At 37.2% G+C, this 22500-nt stretch overlaps 1 protein-coding gene across 1 annotated transcript in view; it reads right to left on the bottom strand.

Annotated features, from left to right (window-relative positions):
* The window catches only part of Dad (Daughters against dpp), a 44173-nt gene that overhangs the window by 4519 nt on the left and 17154 nt on the right, over positions 1-22500 (bottom strand). Inside the window, exon 3 of the mRNA XM_035887760.2 lies at positions 21260-21346. Within this exon, the coding sequence (XP_035743653.2) occupies positions 21260-21346 (87 nt within the window). The remainder of the gene's footprint in view (positions 1-21259; positions 21347-22500) is intronic.

Here is a 22500-nt window from a genome sequence, read left to right as displayed (position 1 = left end):
ATCTCTTAGAAATGATCCTAATCTCCTGAATAAAAATATTAATGGAACGTAAATGGATAAGGGAGATAGGGGATGGAAAGTTACAGGAACTGAAGAGGGAAATGGGATAGGGATAGTGCGAGGTGTATACGCGTTGTTGTTAATTGTGAATAAACATATATATATATATATATATATATATATATATACACGTGGATTTCTACGAAGACGAGAGAAAAGGAAAGAGAATTCGGAAAGTCCCACGCGTCTCTCGACTCGTTCGCATTGTGGGTAAGCCGCCGGCGCCAGCCAGATTCGAGACTAGACAAGAGCGAACACGACGGAGAAAGGGGGACGGATTCCGAACGGGGCGGGGGCTGGGGAAGACGGGGAGACAAAGGAGTAGGGGGTTGGGTAGCTGAGGAAAGGTTGGAAGGTGCAGGTTGACGGTATGTGGGCAATCGACCTGCCGTTACCTCGGAATTTTTAACCTCTCATATTTCCTCTTTTTTCCTCTCTTCCATAACTTCCAATTTTTTTTCAACGATACAACACGTCGCGTCTTTATTAACATCTTACACACAAACAACCACCCGAACGCGCGCTCACGTCTTACGAAACAATCGAACAAGTTCGATCGTAGAATGGATAATAAGAGAACCGCTTTTTTTTTCTTTTCTTTTCTTTTTTTCTTTTTTTTTTTTTTTTCTTTTTTGTAAATCAATCGTGAGATCGTGACCAGGAGAAAAACGAAAATGAAAAGTAAGAAAAGGCAGAGAAAAAAAATAAGAATAAACGAACAAGGAAATCTAACTCGATCGAGGCGAACTGGCGCCATCTTTATCGTTAACGACCGACGGTAAAAACGAGATTTACCGACTACTACACACAACTTTTGAACAACTGAAAATTTACACACCACGAGCGGCATAGTAAAACCGAACGTATATAACGTGAGAAAATAATTATATATATATATATATATATATATATATACATATAAATAGAAAGAGAGAGAGAGAAAGAGAGAAACGATTAAAGATAGAATTAGCATAAATCTTTAAACTACTGGAATGTGTATGTGCTTTTGTAAAGTTCAACGATAAATTTAAAATAGAACGAACAATACGATCGTAAAGGAATAATCGTTAAAATAATATCGATCGAGTATAAAGAGAAATTAACAGTCGAAGATAAATTCGCGTATGAGTTATAAAGTTACGAGTTTAGGGAAAGGTTATGAAGAGGTAGAGAGAAAAAAACAAAAAAAGAACGAAAAAAATAAAAGAAAAAAAGAAGAGAGAGAGAAGGATAGATATAGGAAAGGACATGTGGAAAGAGAGACGACGGGACCGACGGGACGGGTGTGTCGAAGCTTTGCGTCGCGTAGAGCACGACGTGGGGTGAGGCGGGGCTCCTCTGCTTCCACCAGATAAAAATAGATATTACGAGTTTACCGCGGCGCCAAGATTGCGGGGTATCGCGACGATTACGTCATCGGTAGTAGCGCGAGTGGTTGGAGCAAGGACGCCTGTCGCGTCGTCGTCTTCGTCGTCTTCTTCGTTGTCTTCTTCGTTCTCTTCGTTTTTATCGTTGTCGTCGTCATCGTCGTCGTCGTCGTCGTCGTCGTCGTCGTCGTCGTCGTCGTCATCGTCATTTTCGTCGATTTCTTTAGAGTATGTCCGTCGTGTATCATCAGAGCCGCCATTTTGGAACGTTCGAAAATTTCGACGTAACGTTTCGAAGAAGTACATTATTGTAACACGAAGAAAGACGAATTTTCTTGCAAGATCTCCGGTGGTTTGGTCTTTGACCAGAGATATGAAGAATTTTTCTCGACTTCGCGGAGTCGATAAATAATATACATAAGCTTACCAGCATTTTCGAAGACAGTAACTTGGGCTCTAACGTAAGAGTATATTATGCTTTAGTACGTCGTCGTCTAAGTTCGTGTTAAGTACATACATACATGCATATATCTATATATATATGCGCGTATATATGTAAATACGTATAGTAGTAGTGTATACGTATATATTGTGTATGTGCATTATTAGATCGATTTGATTTTACGTAGAGCTCTACGATGAACGGAGGATAAGGCTACCTAGTATTATTAATATATTTAGTGCACAAAACAAAGAATTTTTGAGTTAGCTTTGATACATTGTTTTTTCTTTTCTTTTCTTTCATTTTTTCTTTTTCTTTTTTTTTTATCCTTCTCTTTTGGCTTACGATCTCTCGTTTGTCTTTTAACTATCCGCCGAGATATAAACCGCCCACTTGGCTTTATAGAAATGAGGCGCGCCAGACGCTCGAGGGTAATAAGTGCTTGAACGATCGATCGTTGATCCAACGCCGTATCCATCCAAGAGATACATATATGTACATATGTATATATTAATGCTAAATCGCTAAATAAACAGTTCCATCTATTTTTACCCATTACATTCTATTATTCCCGATAAAGTGAACGGAATTAATCGGAATTCTGTGAAATCAATAAACGCGCATTTCAACGATTAGAGAAGAAGAAAGATTTTCTCGTTCGGCGAATAATCATGAATAATAACGATCTACTTTCTTTTCTTTTTTTTCTTTCTTTTGTATCACTCCCCCCATATTTTCCTTTCCTTTTTCTTCATCAGAGACAGAGGACGAACGGAGGATGGATTCGTAGTGAGTTCCGTGATTCTAACGAAAAGATCATGGACACACATCGAATTGCTCGCAACGCCTCGAAGATCTCAAGAAGTCGACCTTTCCTGTCGCATACCAATCGGCACGCAGCAGATACGGCAAGGTGTATCTATGCTAACTGTGTGCGTCCATGTGCGTGTGTGTAAACACAAATGGAAGAGGGAAAAAAAAAAAAATAACGTGTTCCGAGAGACACGCGACAGTGCCGGCTAAAGCATCTGTAGTCTCGTTTGGAATGCGATATGATCGTCGAGCGTCGTCTCGTCGAGCCTCGAGGATAACGAATATATTTATGTATGCATATATGTATATATAAATATATATATATATATATATATATATATCTATATATGTATGTATGTAACGTGTATATCATTTTTTTTTTTTTTATTCTTTCCATACATTTTTTTTTCCCGAAGCGTGACGGCCGACAATCGATTAATTACGCGGACCTTCGGAGATCTTGCGTGTCAAAGCTTCTTTCGTCGTATAGGCGAGCGTAAAAGTCGTAAATTTGAGGTTATCGGATTAGATGGCTTCTCTTTCGATCTTCTACGTCACGCACGCCCTCTGCAACTAAATATGGAGGAGAAAACTGAGAAGTAGCGCGCGAATAAATTTGAATGAATGAAGTTAAGGAGAAAAAAGACGAAGGCGAAAAGTAAAAAAAGGTAGACGAGGACGAAACGAAAAAAAAGAAAAGGTAAAATTATAAATATGAAATGAACGAAATACTCCCAACGATCAAGTAATCAATCGATAATATTAATATACTTTCTATAAAATTATGATGATACATACGAATTGAGACGTATAATATATGTTTTATCAATTAAATCCTCTCGTAATTGAAAAAGAACGTTAGAGGTTAGGATATCTATGGATTTTTGTTAGTAACGAATAATGTGTGCGTTCGAGGGAATGGAAGAAGAGAATAAGAGAAACAAAGATAGAAAGAAAGAAAGGAAAAGAGAGAAAGCAAAGCACGCGTTCTCATCGATCTTATCCCATTCGAACGTATATCGAGAACAAAGGACGATTGTGGACGAGGCTTTAAGGATATCGACGAGGAGAGAAAGAGACTCGGGCGGAGTAGTAGCATTGAAGAGAATAAGTGAGTGACTGACTGAGTGAAAGAGAGAGAGAGAAAGAGAGAGAGAGTGAGAGAGAGAGGACGAAACGCAAAGCGTCGCGCGAGTGCCAATGTGTTTTCCCAGTTGGGTCAAACACCCTGAAGCTCTCTCAGATAAGGTTCCCAACCTTGGCACGGCCAAGCAAAGTAGTAACTGCGTAACCGTAGGTGCCGCACTTACGACACGGCGTGTTGTTGCGGCCGTCGGCGAGTCGGCCGTTCGCAGCACACGACTACGCAAGAATCGTGCGTGCTGCGAGCCATTAAAACGCGTCTCTCTCTTTCTCTCTCTCTTTTAAACGTATCGGATAAAAAGAGAGAGAGAGAGAGAGTACAAGTTGACGATGTCTTCTCTCCTCAAACTTAAATCACTCTTACCCCCGCCTAACTCCCTCCTTTCCACTCTCTCTCTCTCTCTTTCTCACTCTCCTTTTCTTTGATTCAATCAAACAAACGAATAGAGAAATATTAATGAAAGCGATATTAAAATTGGCGCCGCCATTTGGATAATTATTCAAGTTTCTTAAGAAGCGCTTAATGATAAAACGTTTGTAAAAGAATTCTAACCTCCTTGTACCACCCACGAAGCGTATTCTATCGACCGAAGGCATCGTTAATTACTGTGGCAGGTAATAAACACGCTTAGACGTGACACGAGCTAAAAGAGAGAGAGAGAGAGAGAGAGAGAGAGAGAGGAGAGAGAGAGGAGAGAGAGAGAGAGAGAGAGAGAGAGAGAGAAAGAGGAATCGTGTCCGCGCGCGCGTACTAGCGGGCGCACGCGGGAAATGCAACGGAGCCGGCTACTATTATACAGGTAAAGGTGGAAAAGGCAGTGGCCGGTGCAGCATCGCGTATATATGTTAATATATATATATACTATGTATATATAATTATGTATACATATATATATAACACATTCATATATATATATATATCATACACAATACATATAATATTATACGATTAATGATATATATATATATACATGCATGTTTGTATATATCCACATATATACGATATATGTATACATACATATGTATCGTTGTTCAGACGTGACCCTTGTCCTTCAAACGGCCTTTCTACGAGCGTACGGCAGCTCGACTGGGTGTAGGTACGCCATACGTGTCGCATACCTAACGAACGCGCGTACCATGCGACGAGAAAGCCGGCCACCGACGCACCCGTCGTTGACGACGACGACGACGTCGCCGTCGTTTCAACGTATACTACGTTTATTCTATATTACATAGGTACGTTGTACACCTACGTACGTATACATGTATGTATGCGATGATCGCCCGAGCGCAACGACCGGCTGCCGGTTCGACATAACCTACGATTCTTCTATACCAGTAACGTAATCACCGAACCACGAACCACGTCCCCTTTTATCTTTCTCAAGAAATATTTATTTTAATGGGAAAATGTCTATCGGAAAATTTTCTTTCTTTTTTTCTTTTTTCCTTTTCTTTTTTTTTCTCTCTCTTTTTTCTTTTTTTTTTTACAATCGAACGAACGGTTTACATCGTGCGATTCTCTTAATCGTTGCTCGTATAATTATTGTAGATATAGGTATACGACGAGAGGACACAAGCGATTGACGGATCGAAATCGGATATAAGTAAGTTATATCTGAAAAATATTTTCTCCAATTGTCTTTCTAGATCTTTTTTATTTATTTATTTATTTATTTTATTTCTTATTTTTATTTCTTTCTTTCTTCTTTATATTTTTATTTATTTTATATCTTTACTTTTTTAAGTAAAATTTGTTACAGAGGAAAAATATACGAGAGGGATCTCGAGTTATGCGAACAGTGGGTACACATATATCCGGACAGTCGGTCCATCGGTGAGAGTACGCGACGATTAAAAATACGCAACGCGCAGCACGCGCCTGAATAGCGTGGTGCCGGCAAACGACGTATGCGCACACGCTTGGGTATGCGTGCGTATGTATACGCGTGTGATCGTGCGTGCGTGCGTATGTGTATCTCTCGTTAAATAGACGAGTGTTCAGCGATACGAGTATACCGAAGACGACGAAGACGAAAACGAAGACGACGGAGTTTAGAGGAACGTTGTTTGCCCGTGATAAGAGGACAAACCGTACTCGGCTAGTGGCGCCTGTATCGTAGCCAGTGACGGATCGGGTGAGCTTGAGGCACGGTGCCACGCGTGCCATCGAGCTCCAAAAATTGATTGCCATCCCACTATGTGTTGCGCTTTCGATTCCTCGCGTAACTTCATTGCAACGTGTGTGGTCCTCGATTACGTGTATGTACGTACACATACATACATACGTACATACATGTATAGATGCGATATAGCATGTTACTCTGTTTTACCGACCGTGTCGATAAATGGAAAATTTTCTTTTCGCGACTTTGAAAGGAAACAAAGGGAAAGGACGTTAAAAAAAAAAAAAAAAAAAAAAAAAAAAAAGAAAAAAAGAGGAAAAAAGAAAAAAAAAGCGAAACAAACAAAAGAAGAGGTAGGTATAAAACTAAATTAAACGAAATAAACTTCGAATATAACTTAAACGAAACGAAACTTTGATTGCTTCTTTATCTTCTTAAAAGCAACATTTGTTAAAAAGATCGTAAGCTCTCTTTTTATATCTTTTCCTTCTTTTTTTTTTTCCTCCTCTCTTTGAACGCTTTCGCAGGCGACGGATCGATCGAGGGCGAAGGCAACTTCGTAGTCGAAACTAGTTATGTACAACACACTACCCCCCTTCACCCCCCTACCCCTACCCCGACACGACTAACGTAGTAACCGCGTAATGACCTGATCGTTTATGCTAACCAATATATATATATATATATATATATATATATATATATATATATATACATACACACATTTATACTATGGATCTGCATACGTTATGTGTAGCTAATATACATACATAAACATATATATATATACAGACTTGCGTTTGAGTTCGTCAGAAGTTGTACATAAGTGATAAAAGTCCGGAACAGATTACTGGAAGGGAGGGGAAAAAAAATGAGGTACCACGCTGAGATAGACAAACTAGGAACGAGAACGAAAAACGTTTAAACGGCATTCCTTTACACGCCAGTATGATTCACGGTGGTCTATATCTATACATGTGTGTATCCATATATATATATATATATATATATATATATATATAAGGGAGAAAAAAAAAGAGAAAAAAAAGGTTGAAATGATTCGATCGAATCAAAGATCGATTCGCTCGTTGGCTCGTTCGCTCATTCCTCGCGCCTTTATGGATACGATAATGATCATTGGCGCAAGAACACGATGTGATCGGCATACTGGGCTTATAGGGATTGTGGATAGGGAGGGAAGGGACAGGGATCATTTTCGTCGTGACCTTCGCACATTATAACGAAGAAAACCAAAGAGAAATTTTACGAACAAGTTCGTATGTTCGTCGCGCTGTTTGCCTTGAAGTTCCCCTCCTGAAGGTCCCCAAGAAGAAGAAGAAGAAGAAGAAAAAAAAGAAGAAGAAAAAGAAGAACTTCTAGAAGCGGTTCGAAAAGATTTTTTTCCTTATCTATTTTATTTTATTTTATTTTTTATTTTATTTCTTTTTCTTTTGCTTTTAATTTTTCCTTTCTTGATCCTTTCTCCTTTTTCTTTTCTTTTTTTTTTTCTCTCGTTTCAGATATCCACCATATCGGCTTCTAATGCATCCTAGCGAAGTGAGATGTACAAATAACGATGACGACGATGTCGACGTCGACGTCGACGATTGTGAACCAATCGATTGAAATTGTAATATCGAAGGATTGAAATAACTCTAGCTTCGTCAAAGATAAAAATTACACTGAACGGGAGGAATAAACTCTTATATCGTAGTTTCTGCGTTATAGCTGCGATCGATGATAGACATAGGAAGAAAAAAAAAAAAAAGAAGGAAAAAAGAAGGAAAGAGAAAGAGATAGAGAAACAGGAAAATGAAACTTTTATCCCCTTCGCTTTTGATCTATAAATCGTTGTTTTGATCTATAGATCGCTGTCTCTACTGAGCGACAGGTGAATCGACGAATGCATTCGTCGACGTCTTTCACGAATATCTTATTCTCTTCTATCCGGCAACATGCATATATTATATGAAGAAAGAAAAAAAGACAAAAAATAAAAAAGAAGAAGGTAAAAAAAAAAAAGAAGAAGAAGAAGAAGAAATAAACACGACCAAAGCCGTAAAATGTTTCTTAATTTTTCTCTTTCTTTCTTCTTACCTATCTCGAAAAATTATTCCACGTGCTTTTACGCGCTTACTCTCACCGAAAGTACGTCTTATTGTCAATAAACAATATATATATATATATATATATATATATATATATATATATATAGTGAATGATATATGTGAGTATATTTTGTCTCTGTCGTTTTCTTTCATCTTAACGTTTTGCATTTCCTTCTTTCCTGAGAACGCCCACGGTCTTTTGGTAGTGCGCTCACGCGCAAATACTTCGCGACGTCATACGTATCCGTGTATTATGGTACGTGAAATGAATAACCATGTAAGATTGGTATAGTCATAAACGATGTTTATAGTGGTGTATCGGTCGACATATTAAAATCGTTGGTAAGGTGGAAGAAGAACGGTCGCATGTGTCTTTCTCTCTCTCTCTCTCTCTCTCTTTCTTTCTATGTGTATGTATCTATGTCTCTCTCTCTATTTCTCTTTCTCTTTCTCTATGTGTGAGTGTATGTGTTTGTGAACGCGTGCGGTATATCGCAGATCCGCTATGTAAACGCGCGAGTATTTCTAAAATTAGTGGTCCGACTAAAATTAATATCATCGTCGTCAACGTCGTCAACGCCGTCAACGTCATCGTCATCGTCGTGCTTTTCCATCTCGGGAAGTCCCTTGAGAAAACGTCGAGGGAATAATGATCGATGTCTGGTTCCTTCTTTTTCTTCATTCATATATGTATTTTCTTATTATTTTTATTTTGTTTCTTCTTTTATTCTTTTCTCTCTCTCTCTTTTTTTTTTTTTTTTTTCATACACAAAAGTATAAAATCTATTTAAATCAAATGCGATTGACGGAAGTGTACCTTTGAAATTAAATATGGGATCATCTTTCCAAGTGAACGAATTTAATTAAAAATCAAATTCAATGGATCTAATTAGAAATCAAATGCAATTTATATGTACGTATGTATGTACTTATGTATAGATACATGTATCGTATCGTATTGTATTTTATCTTCTCCAGTTTTGCCTTAAAGAATTTGTCAAAATGTTTCAAACCCGCCATTATTTTGTTTCCATGGCGAACGCCATGGTGTTCTATATAATTACGATAAATAAACTCTGCACAAGCAAATTTGAATGGCAACGATATATATATATAGATAGATATCGTGAAAAGTAAGAAGATATTATAGGAAAAGAGAGAGAGAGAGAGAACATAGAACATAGAAATGATTCTATTGACATAATAAATCTCTCCATAAAGAATTAATTAAAACGATATCGACGAGAATCGATCGCGATTTATTTACAAAGAAACGATTTATGTAAACAAATTAATTGGAACGATTTCAAAGAATCGTGCTTTCTACGATATAACACAGAAAAGGATTTGCAGAAGAGAAGTACGATAAAAAAAGAAAGAAAGAAAAAAAAAGAAAGAATAAAGAGAGAGAGAAAGAGAGAGAGAAAGAGAAGAAAGAGAGAAAGAAAGAAAGAAAAAAGAAAAGAAAGGAAACAAAAGAGAGAAAAGGTTAAGTCCCGCTAGCGTGGTCGTAAAACATGGAAAACACAATGATATCATACACCCGTGAAGGAGCTTTCGTATATATGTACCGAAGAGAGGACGACCGTGCTTGGCTATATAAGTAAGATACGTGTTGACTCTTTGTAATGGCAGAATAAAAGATGGCCCGACGCCAGTGAAGGCGCCACATACCAGGCGCCGCCTAACCTCTCTTTTCCTTCTCTCCTCTCCTCACCTTTTCCCCAGACCCAGCGAACTCGTCTCGTTCTCTCTCTCTCTCTCTCTCTCTCTCTCTCTTTCTCTCTTTTGCTCGCACAACTCGCCGCTTACCCCCCTCCACCATTCTACAGTGGCGCTCCCACCACTCTTGGACTCGCTTGATCACCCGATAGCTTTGCTCCAACCGTACTACCTCCCCTCCAGTTAAGTTAGAGTCCCCCTCCCCCACTATCCGGCATCGTCTCAACCACGCACGCTGCTACCACGTCCTTCTACGACCTCCTGTCCTCTGTACGCCGCTGCACTGCTCCCACCCCTCCCAGCCCCGCTGCCGTCGCTCCTCCTCCGCCCTGCCGGACAATTCTTTAACCCTATATAAACACGACCGCGTGTGCATGCATATATATATATATATATATTTATGTGTACATAAACGTGCTAACGCCATACGTGAGAACACATACACACGTATTATTAGAAAAGCGCGTAAATAATATGCCATTTCTTTTCAGTGTATATGAAATGGTAGTAGATATATATATGTATATATACATATATATATATATATATAGAGAGAGTATACATCTTTTTTTTCGCAGGTTGTGTCGAACGTCACAGTCAGCTCTTTCTCTCTTTTTCTTTGCTTCCGAGATATATCCTCCCCACCTCCATCTTCTCCTCCTCCTCCTCCTCCTCTTTCCTCCTTTCGAAGCATGCTCGAGATATGCACTTTGAGATCGCGTTCGGTAATTTTGCAAGAGCGCAGACAGGCAGTGGTGTAAGAACGAAGGGAACTCGGCCGCGTACTTCTCACATTCGCATAGCTCTCGTGTCGCGTTCTATTCGATCTTACGAAGTCGGTTGAGTTACGTCAGAAACGAAAGAAAGAAAGAAAGAAAGAGAGAAAGAACGAACGTAAGAACGTACGAACGAATGTACAAACGAACGAACACAGGGAGAGTATCGTCTTCGTTCGTCGTAATATAGAAAAGGATCTTTCAAACGAGTTTTGTATGATCCAGAATTGTTTTCTTATTTTTTTTTTTTTTTTTTTTTTTTTTTAAAGGCTAAGGCGACGAAGATTTTTCTATATGGAATAATAAACGTGAAAGAGAGCTTAAGAGTAAGCGCGCAAGAAGAACGATAGAAATTTACGAATCCATGAGAACATTGGACATTCTGGAAGAGGAGAAGAAGTAGGAGGATGAGGGGAAATGGGATGGAGAGGGGAAAGAGATGGTATTGGGGGAGACGACTCGTCGTAAAGACGAAACGGGAGGAATGTCTTTCTTCTCTCTCTCTCTCTCTCTCTCTCTCTCTCTCTCTCTCTGTGCTCGCTTTCGAGGGGACAACGAAACGGTGTATATACATTGGAAAAAGAAAAAGAAATGGAAGAAGTTAGAAGAAAGAAGATGAAGAAGAAGAAGAAGAAGAAGAAACGCATGTAAGCAGTGGCTTAAGATATCGATTTATATCGATATCCATATATAAATTTTCATATCGATCGTGTCGTGTAACGTTGGCCTGTTAACGTAAAAAAAAAAAAAAAAAAAAAAAAAGGAAAAGAAAGAAAAGAAAACAAGCAAATAAACAAACAAACAAACAAACAAAAAAAAGGAAGAAATATTTATTGCGTAAGGATCTTTTAACTCACGATAACCGGACCGTTCTAACAAAATCCAACGGTATTTGTTATAATGAGAAATACAATTCTGAGAAAATTATCATGATTGCCCTAAACACTATTCGATTAGTAGTATTAAAGAATGTTAATTGGGCTTTTGCACATGCGATATACATATGTAATACGTATGTATGCATCGACTCGATTGGTTGGATCACCACCTGTCTAACGTACTTGTGACAAGATAATTTTAGTTTTTTTTTTTCCTGTCAATATCGACAGATAGAAAGAAAGAGAGAGAGAGAGAGAGAGAGAAAGGGTAGGAAGGAGAGGTTGAGAAAAGGAAAGAAAGAAAAACAGAAAAAGAGAGAGAAAAGAAATAGGGAAAGATAGAGATAAAATGATCGAGGAAAATCTGGAACGCATGGCAAAATTGCATGGAGCAATTAGCGCGTGCATAAGCATACATATACGCGTACATACATATATACATACATACATATGTGCTTGGAGTTACGCGTGCGCGGCTTAATTCCCGAGTATTTCTATTCCCTTGTCTCTCCTCTCCTCTTGTCTTCGTTCGCGTACCAACGAACGCGCGTGCGATCAGCCTCTCTGTAACACTCCTACTGTTTTCTCTCTCTCTCTCTCTTTCTCTCTCTCTCTCTTTCTCTCTCTCTTTCTTTCTACGATCGCGCACGTAAAGCTGCGTTTCCACTTGACACGAGAACTTTTAACTTATACTTCCGAAGAGATATCGAAAGATGAGAGAAAGAAGAAGAACCAATGGAAAATTGCTTACGAGGAAACTCTTAGAAAATGGCTCGATAAGCTTTCATGAGAATTTTCTGTAATAAAGGAAATAACACGATAGATATACGATAATATCGTCATACAAAATTTCCTACTCCTAAGTATCTTATAAATACTTTACTTCGACATTGAACGTAGTGACGATTTAAGAACGATTTTAAGAACGGTTTCGGTTTTTTACTATTCAAATGTTTGTTATTTACAAAGGAGAAAGAATCTACGAAAGCATCAACATTATTACGACGTTATATTAACTCACGTTTTCTAAGCGAAAGCTCTCGCGACTTTTTCGATAACCTCGTTTCCTAATACACAGTTAACAGCCTAAGCCGATATTATCGTCTCGCAAGAATAAATGTAGTAGTAGTTGTAATAGTAGTAGTAGTAGTAGTAGTAGTAGTAATAGTAATAGTAGTAGTATAGTAATAGTAATAGTAGTAGTAGTAGTAGTAGTAGTAGTAATAGTAATAGTAGTAGTAGTAGTAGTAGTAGTAGTAATAGTAATAGTAGTAGTCAGGCTACTCGCCGCGCTTCGTTGCCTCGCCTCAATCGAGAGTATACGTAGTAGTACATACGTATATACATACATACATACATACATATATATATACATAGAAAGGAGACGCGAGTCACCCACGCGATTCCGATCCGTGAAAGGCGCCGTTTACCGATTATATATCGATTATATACCGATTCTCCGATCGTTATTATCATTGTTGTTATACGCTTCTTTCCTCCTCCAAGTAGAAATGTAGAGATAGAGAGAAAAAGATAGATAGATGGATAGTTAGAGAGAGAGAGAGAGAGAGAGAGTAAAAGTAAAGAGATAGATAGATATATAGAGAGAAAAAGAGAACTACGAGTACTTGTAAGTTTATCTACGATTATCGCCTTTTAAACGTCTCTGACATTCGCGTCCCATTTATCGGTTACACACTCTTATTAACCAACGAATAATCGCGCATAAGTTCCCATTCGAAATCTGTCCGCAAGTAGACGTGGGCTTAGCGCGTGGGCGGAGCGGAAGATGGAAACACATGGCCGAGAAAGAGACTGAGAAAGAGAGAGAGAGAGAGAGAGAGAAAGAGAGAGAAGATACTTAAGCCGAAGGCCCCCGTGGAAATTCAATCTCGTCTCGATACGACGACGACATTAACGAAAGGCGCCTGCACAGTCCCCTCCTATCCCCCTTCGTATTCCCTCCTCCCACATCTCTTTACCTCTCCCTGCTCCTTTTCACTATCTCTTCGACCATTCACAAGAACGAGCCGGACCGGTCCCAACGAAAAGATCGTGACCGATCGAGAGGATGCTTTCGGACCCATTGGCGTAGCCCAAACTCTGATTATTAGCTTGTAAAAAAAGAAAAAAGAAAAAAGAAAAAAGAAAAAAAAAAAAGAAAAAGAAAAAAAAGTAAGACACCTAAGAAAAATATTTTCTTTTCTCTTCTTTTTTCTTCTTCCTTTTTTGTTTATTTTCTTTTCGTTTTACGTTCGTAACTCTTACTTTTGGTCTCATTCAGAAAGATTTTTTTTTTTTTGTTTATGTTTACTCGAAACACCATTTGATCGAATGCATTTCGTCTCGTGGAAAGGCAAGGTTTTCAAATCGATTAACAACGCACGAAATGATCGATTTACGATTTTAAAGGAAAATTAAGAAATAAAAAAAAATTCTCAATGGTTAAAGTAAATTTTATGAAAAGTTTAAATCCCACGAATATAATTATTAATTAAACTGATATATTAGTAGATACTTAGTTATATATACTTAGGTATATACATGTACACTTTTATATTTGTGCGCATATGTGTTTGTATATATATACGAATGGAGATAGATTAAAGATGATTTCCAATGAATTTGTCGGTCTCCTTGAAAACGGAAATAGTCATATAAACTTTACGAAACTTTGATGATAAAGGAATTGTGAGAATGAAGTTTCGCGTAAAGAGACATACGGATTTTGATGGATGGCCGCCATCTTATCTCTCTCTCTCTCTCTCTCTCTCTCTCATTTTTCTTTCTTTCTCTTTAACTATGTTTCGGAGAAAAATTTATTCCGTTCGAACGTGGAAATTCATTGTGATTTAATTATTCGTTTAATCGAGATCGTGTCATCGTTTTTCGTGGAAAATATCGTATATGTAATTACATAAATGAACGTACTTATGTATCATTGAGTACGTGAGTACGTGCGTATACTACTTGTGGGTTTTATTAATTTAGTTTGTCGATGACAATGAGGACGATGATGAGGACGACGATGACAACAACGACGACAACGACGAGAACGACAAGAACGACACGCTTGTTTGTACGTTCCGATAAATTCCTATCTTATAACGGGGAAGAGCGTAAGGTTAAGAGCGATTACGATCGTTTGTGCGCGCGCGTGCGCTTTTATAATTGTACAAGGAAAATTTGCAAATTTGAACGTAATTAATCGAAAGACCATCGAAATTATAATAACCATCGATAGAAATGATGAACCGTTATCGAATTAATTATCGATAATTGAGACTACGTCTACGAAATAGAAAAGTATTTTAATGCGATATTATTACTCGTCGTCTATAAATAATTCTGACGGAACTATACGTGACATGTTTTTATTAAAGAAAAAAAAAAAAAAAAAAAGAAAAGAAAAAAGAGAGAGAGAGAGAGAGAGAGAGAAAAGAAAAAAAAAGAAAAAAAACAAAGAAAAAAGGGATTAAGGAAAAAATCGTTGTTAATTTTTTTTCACGCTTTTTGTTTTTCGATTTTTTTTCTTTTTTTTCTTTTTTTTTTTTTTTTTTTTAACGAAAGTATGTCCTTTGCAAAGAGACATGACTCGAATTTTCTTCGTGTAATTATTGACTCGACAATTCACAGTTAAAATCCATGACGTTACCTATTCATAAACAGAGCGCAAGACTTTAATACGCGTTTGTCTCTGTAGATATCATTTTCACGTTTTAGCCTCTTTTTATCAGAGCATGTCGTCGCTCGTGGAAATTTATCTGACGAACAAAAAAAGAAAAAAAAAAAAAGAAGAAAAAAAAAAAAAGAAAATAAATAATTTAATTACGTACAATATGAATGAAAACAGAAAAAAAACGGGGGAGAAAAAAAAATAATAAATAAATAAATAAATATCAAAAAATAGCTAATTCTATTTTTTATCATTAAAAACGTTGTAATGACTTCAATAAATCAAATGATTAAGTAAACATATTGAGACACAACAGAGAGAAAGAGAAAGAGAAAAAGAAAAAGACGAAAGTATGCGATTGCTAAAGTGACAATATGGATGAGTAGGATTAGTTCCTCCGTGATATTAGTTTTTCATCTTTACCAACGGCGTAAAAGTGCATAATGATGATATATAGTTAAACGAAGAGTAGTACCACTTCTGGATCTATTTTCACTTCGATTGAAGGATCGAGGTCGTCGACCTAAACGGATCTCTTGTATACAAAAGAAAGAAAGAGAAAGAGAGACAGACAGACAGACAGACAGACAGACAGACAGAGAGAGAGAGAGAGATAGAGAGAGAGAGAGAAAGAAAGAAAGAGAGAAACTAAGTAGGTACGGTAGCAGAAGGAAGATGGCTAAAACGACGTCGTCGTCGTCGAGCAATCAGTCCTTCATTTTATTAAGAGGCTTATTCGCGCCGCGATTTCATTCCGGCTTCTCTCAAGTGGCCTGATCCAATTCGATTTCATGCCGCATACCCTCCTCCTCTTCATCTTCTTCCTTCTTCTCCTCCTCTTCCTCCTCCTCCAGCTCTCTTCTTTTTTTTTCTTCGTCTTCTTCATCTTTTTCTAACATGCCGTCGGTCTCGTTGTCGTTCTTTTTCCATCGGTTCGCGAAGAGCTTACAGTTCGTGCACTCGATCACGAAGTTCTTCTTCCTCTATTTTCCAGTTCGACCGAGTGAACGACGATGAGGAGTAACTGATGCAACGCGATCGATTCGACCGATTGATTTCGAGGAAGACGAAGGCAAACGTGACCGATCGGCGATCGATTCGAATGAATCACGAAGAAAAGAGAGTGAGAGAGAGGTGGAGAGAGAGAGAAAGAGAGAGAGAGAGAGAGAGAGAGAAAGAGAGAGAGAGAGAGAGAGAGAGAGAGAGAGAGAGAAGGAAAAAGAATCGAGGAAGAATCCATTACGCGAGTAGCATCGTTTTCCACAAGAAAAAAAAAAGAAGAAAAAAAAAAAACAACTGAGATCAATAGATGTCTAAAAATTAAATCGCGGAAGCTGTTACTTCCGCTTGGAAGAGATATCTCCCCTTTAAGGACTTCGATCGAACTTTCCCAAGGCCGACCTTGACCTTCTTGCTCGGATAACTCGTCGAAAAAAAAAGGAGAAAAAAGAAAAAGAGAGAAAGAGAGAGAGAGAGAGAGAGAGAGAAATCTCGAATTCCATTCATTTCGTTTTTCAATTTTTGCGACGTTTGTCCTTTTCTTTTTCTTTTCTTTTCTTTTTTTTTTTTTTTTTTTTTTTTTTTAATCTATTAATACGATAATACAATACGATTCGATAATACGATATATGTGTTACGATCGGTTTCGAGATATTCAGATAAACTCCCGGAGAAAGTAAAGGATATACCGGTGTTTGATCGCCTGTTGAATGAAAGAGAAAGAGAGAGAGAGAAAAAGAAAGAAAGAGAAAAGATATAAAGATGCACACAGAGACATTATTGAGAGGAAGAAGAAGAAGAAGAAGAAGAATACGAAGAAGAAGAAGAGAAAATAAAAGGAAAAGGACGTAATGAGTCTGCCATTCTGACTCGAGGGTGTTCGGATCTCGTGAGAGGAAGAGAAAAGAGAAGCGAGCGAGTGAGAGAGCAAGCAGAGAAAGAGAGAGAGAGAGAGAGAGAACAACCTGTTGCGGAGCAACAGGAGAATACGTGGGTGTTTCAGAGAGACATAATCCTATCCTCCCGTTTCGAAGAGATTTCAAGGATCTCATAACGCGAAATTTGGTTTAACTCGTTCCATTTCTCACGGTTTCCTTTTTTGTATTATCCTCGTTAATATTACGCTAATACATAAGGCTCGTGAACCAACTAAGCTACGAACACATATACATCATACGTGCTCAAACATAAGCACATGTGGATTAAAAGTAGAATCGGTTATGCACGTATACACTTATGTGTGTAAGTGTATACAGATATAGATACACATATATATGTGTGTATCTATATGATACCTGCATATTTAATGTCACGTTCTTCGCGTAATTCATCGAGATGGTGAGGAAACTGAGTGGGGAGAAGAGAGGAGGAGACGAAGGAATGGATATAAAGAGAGAGAGAGAGAGAAAGAGGGAGAGAAAGAAAAAAAGGAAATGGCGGAATTGTATCCTAAGCGAAACGATGAGGAGGACGACCCACGTCGAAACGAAGATATTGGCCAATATGCCGCGTGTCGAGTAGGTAGACCGAGGCCAAAAAAGATAGAAATAGAGAAGAATCTTCTTCTGATAAATGATCGGTACGTTTTATACGTGAAATATTTCGATTAATCATTTTGAAACGATAGGACGTCTTACGTACACATACACATACATACATACATACATATATACATATATATACATATATATACATATATATATATATGCATAATCGTTCGAATTTCTAAACGTGTAATAATTAAATTATGCTCCGGATTAAATTTAAAATAAGATAGAGAGATAGATAGATAGAGAGAGAGAGAGAGAGAGAGAGAGAGAGAGAGAGAGAGAAAGAGAGAAAAAGAGAGAAAGATAAATAGATAGATAGATAGAGAGAGAAAGGGATAGAACGAATAAGATTCAACATCGTATATCGATCGATCGTCTGCTACGAAGGAAGGAAAGGAAAGGAAAGAAAAGGAGAGAGAGAGAGTGCTAGAGCCAAAATAAATCAATAAAATAGCAAGCCGAGTCGAGCACGTACGTGTATGCGTGTTAACGTAGAGAGAAAGAGAGAGAGAGAGAAAGAGAGAGTGTATGGAGAGAGTAACAGAGTAAGAGAGAGAGAGAGGAGGGTGGTGGCGAGACGAGAGACAGGAGGAGAGGAGAAAGAGGAAAGGAGAACGAGCGAGGTCGAGACACGCGGCAGCTGTCTGGCGCCAGGGGTCCCCCTGTTCCCTCAAACAGTCGCGCCGAATGCCACCCACCTTCGTCGACCTATCGTGCCATTCTCAAACCTGCATCCCGGGAGCCGGCTTTCCTTCCTCTCGGCTTTTTCTTTTCTTTTTTTTTTCCTTCCTTTTGCCTTTTTCCTTTTTCTTTTTCATTCTTTCCTTTCTTTACTCTTCTTTTTTTCTTTTCTCTCTCTTTCTCTCTTTCTATCTATCTCTCGTTTTCTCTCTCTCTCTCTCTCTCTCTCTCTCTCTCTCTCTCTCTCTCTTTCTCTCTCTCTTTCTATTTCATTCTCGACAATTATTTCGAAGGTGCCCCGGAATATTCACCGACGAAAGGGACGCCATTTTTGTTCCTCGGCCAAATCTCTCATATTAAATCAGTTTATATCATTAAATATATATATATATATATATTGTTTATAAATTATTATACTTATAAATTAAGTAAATATATATATATACATACATATAAAAAATTAATCGATGCCAACCATAAATTTAATTGCTAATATCTATAAATTCAACGAAGAAAAGTTTATTGGTATCGCGATAAAGTTAAAGTTTCGAGGCGGAAGATTTAAAAAGAAAAGAGATTCGAGTGCGTGGCTACTTGGAAGAGTTCGACGAGTGGCTCGGTCAATTTCTCTCTCTCTCTCTCTCTCTCTCTCTTTCTCTCGCTGTCTCTCCTTCTCTTTCGCTCTTCCTCGGCATTCGCGTTGAATACTTCGCCACGGACGCAATTTGCTGCCGGCTTGGGAATGCCTGACGTCGTTAGAGCAGTGGCCTTTGCATTGGCAAAGGCAGATAGTAAAAGCAAAGGCCTCTCTCCTCCGATGATGCCACGAGGAAATCACAGCTCGTAAACGTTTCTCGGTCTTGACTCGCGTCCGTCTGTCTCTCTTTTATCCGTCTTCTTCTCTTCGTGACATCAACGTGGCTACGTATCGAACAATATATATGTGATGTGATACAAGAGATGATATATATCCAACATGATACGATATATATATATATATATATATATATATATATATATATATATATTGAAAATAAATAAATCATTTTTTCAAGTTCGATTGAACTCCTTTCGAAGGTCCCTTTTTTTGTTATATTTCATTTTGTTCATTTTATTTATTTCTTTAATTGGTTTTTTTTTTTTTAACATCACTGTTCCTATCGCTTCATAATCTATTATCTGTTGTCATCAAAAAAAAAAAAAAAAAAAAGAAAAAAAGAAAAAAAAAGAAGAAAAAAAAACAAAAAAAAAAACGAAGACAAAAAAACAAGAAAAAAGAATTGATCAATTCGGCGAAAACTATTTCTCGACCTTGTCCCAAATTCACGATAGGATCGAAAGAAAGAGCGAATAGAGAAGAAAGATATCTCTCTCTCTCTCTCTCTCTCTCTCTCTTTGTTTTTTTCAAGAGTCAAAATAAAAAGAGATAGAGAGAGAAAAGAGATAACTTTTTTCGTTTTGTAGTTGGGTCCTGAAATGTTTCAAGCGTTCTGCGAAGCAAACGAAGAGCGACCCGAAAAACGAAGAGAAGAGCTCGCGTACCACGCGGTGCGTCATGCGTGAAAACCTGCGCGCGCGTCAGCCTCGTGGAACGTCCGTGCCGAGGAAATTTCTTCAACGACGACGACGACGACGACGACGACGACGACGACGGCGACGACGACGACGACGACGACGACGACGACGACGAAGAAAAAGAAGAAGGCTTCCTCGGAGAAATTCGAGCGATATATAATTTTCTTTCGTATAGAATTTCTAATTTAAAAAGACATATATACACTTATATTTTCAATACTTATTATTTCAAATTTATATTTATATTTTAATTTTTTCCTAAAATTTTTACAAATACATATATATATATATATATATATATATATATATACAATAATTTTTATTATTATAATTATTAATAATTATAATAATTTTATAATTACTGTTGTTTTTAATTCTATAATTATTTTTGTTGTAATATATATTTCGAATTAATCAAAATATATATCTGTATAAAACAATAAAATATTCACTGCAATGTATATATATATATATATTTATATATAAAAGAATAGAGTTAAATGAACTATAGCGAGATAAATTCTCGTAAAGAATGAAGAGTAGAAAAAAGGATGATAAAAAGTTGAAAGAAATCCGTGAACCTTGGTATCTCTTTAAACATCGGTCCAAAAGTTTTTCCGAGGAAAGATTTTTCCTAGAAAAGGGAAGAAAGAAAAACTGGGGAAGCAAAAGGAAGAGACAGACATACACACACACACACACACACACAGAGAGAGAGAGAGAGAGAGAGAGAAAGAGAGAGAAAGAAAGAAGAACCTGTTGGCGAATTCGCCGGTAGGATCTCGATTGTAGGACGCGGAAGTGAAAAACGCGAGGTGAAGACGAAGAGAAGAAATCGTTCTCGTGGCGACGTTCAAGGTTAGCCACGTGGATATAGGCGTAGCCACCAAGAGCAATGGCGTAAACTCGATGGACCCTACTTGAAACAACCGTTACGATCGATACCATAGATCTATATTTCTTTTTTTTTCTTTTTTTATATTTTTAAATAATAATTTTTCATTGTCCCTTTAAAATAACCCGATATTATTTAGGTCCAATATACTTCGAGAATGATTATTACAATGAAAAAAGAAAAAATTGTAACAAAGATAACAATGACAACAATAATTATTATTAACAATAATATAATAATAACAATATTATTATTATTATTATTATTATTGTTGTTGTTGTTGTTATTATTATTATAAAAGCGTAAAAGATGAATTTCTCTTTGCGTGAGTTTACGTTAACGCGTTATAGTAGTAAGAGATAGATCGCGGGAACGCAAGAAGAAAATTCGTTTAACTGGAGCAAAGTTGATCTAAAAAGGGAGTGTTTAATCTCTAAAGCATAGTTACCTTCTCCGTTGGTGGTAAGAGAGCCGGGAAGTGGCAGGGGCGTGCTGCTTTTGCACCGACGTTGATCCCCTTCGCTTGGCGCACGATCTGAAAATAAACGGCAACCCCATCAGAGAAACTTCTTCCCTCGTACACCCAAAATATTTTAATTTACTCTTTTTGCATACACATTTACGCGACACTCGTTACTCGCACTTTTCGTGGTTCAAACTATACGCATATCTACTTATATACATATATATATATACGTATATATATTATATGTATCCAGTATATTTGCACAAAAAGATATATATATATATATACATATATATATATATATAGAGAGAGAGAAGATATGAATAATAATAAAAAATAATCGACAGAAAAGTCGACGCGAAAAATATCCGATAAATATAAGTAGATACGCTATATATCTGTTTGTTAATGTGTATATAAAATATATATGTATATAAAAATGTATGTATATAAAAATATAAAAAAAGAAAAAGAAATAAATATATGTATAGGAAATATATATATATATATGTATATATATATATATATGTATAGAAAAAGGAAGTATATATACATATATAAATATATATATATATATATATTGTTGTTGATTATTCTGAAATTTATTGCAAAGACTATAATTTAACCGAAGAAGAGAGGATTCTCGATACATAAAGGAGTCCGACGATTTACGTTCGAGTTCACGATCGCGGACAATTAATCTCGCGGATTTTGAAAGAGGATGAGAGAGAGAGAGAGAGAGAGAGAGAGAAGGAAAAATCGTGCGAGCATATCGTCTGGATGATTCATCGCGTGGTACTTCGCGTGGAAATTCTCCGCGGCGCCGTTTCGCGCGGCGTCACAAAAGAGCTGACAGAATCGTCCGAAATAATGATTCTCTCTTTCTCTTTCTCCGAGACGTCTAATTTATTTCTTTAGAGAGATAGAGAGATAGAGAGAAAGAGAGAGAGAGAGAGAGAGAAAGAGAGAAAGAAGTTGCCCGAGGAACACCGAGCATCTAATTTCGGTCCTGACAAAGCGCGATTGCCGTTCGCGGTTTTCTAATTTTGTCGTACGACCAAAAAAAAAAAAAAAAAAAAAAAGGAGAAGAAAAGAAAAGAAAAAGAAAAGAAAAAAATGAAAAAAATAAATAAAAAAGAAAAACAAAGAAAAAAGATAAATAAAACAAGGGAAAGAGAGAGAAAGAGAAAAAAAAATTAAAAAATAAGAGAGAATGAAAGAAA

This window comes from Vespa mandarinia, chromosome 8, assembly GCF_050613455.1.
Source record: "Vespa mandarinia isolate Hongniang chromosome 8, ASM5061345v1, whole genome shotgun sequence".
NCBI lineage: Eukaryota > Metazoa > Arthropoda > Insecta > Hymenoptera > Vespidae > Vespa > Vespa mandarinia.
The sequence above is the reverse complement of the archived record's forward strand: the minus strand, read 5'-3'. Positions and strand labels throughout refer to the sequence as shown.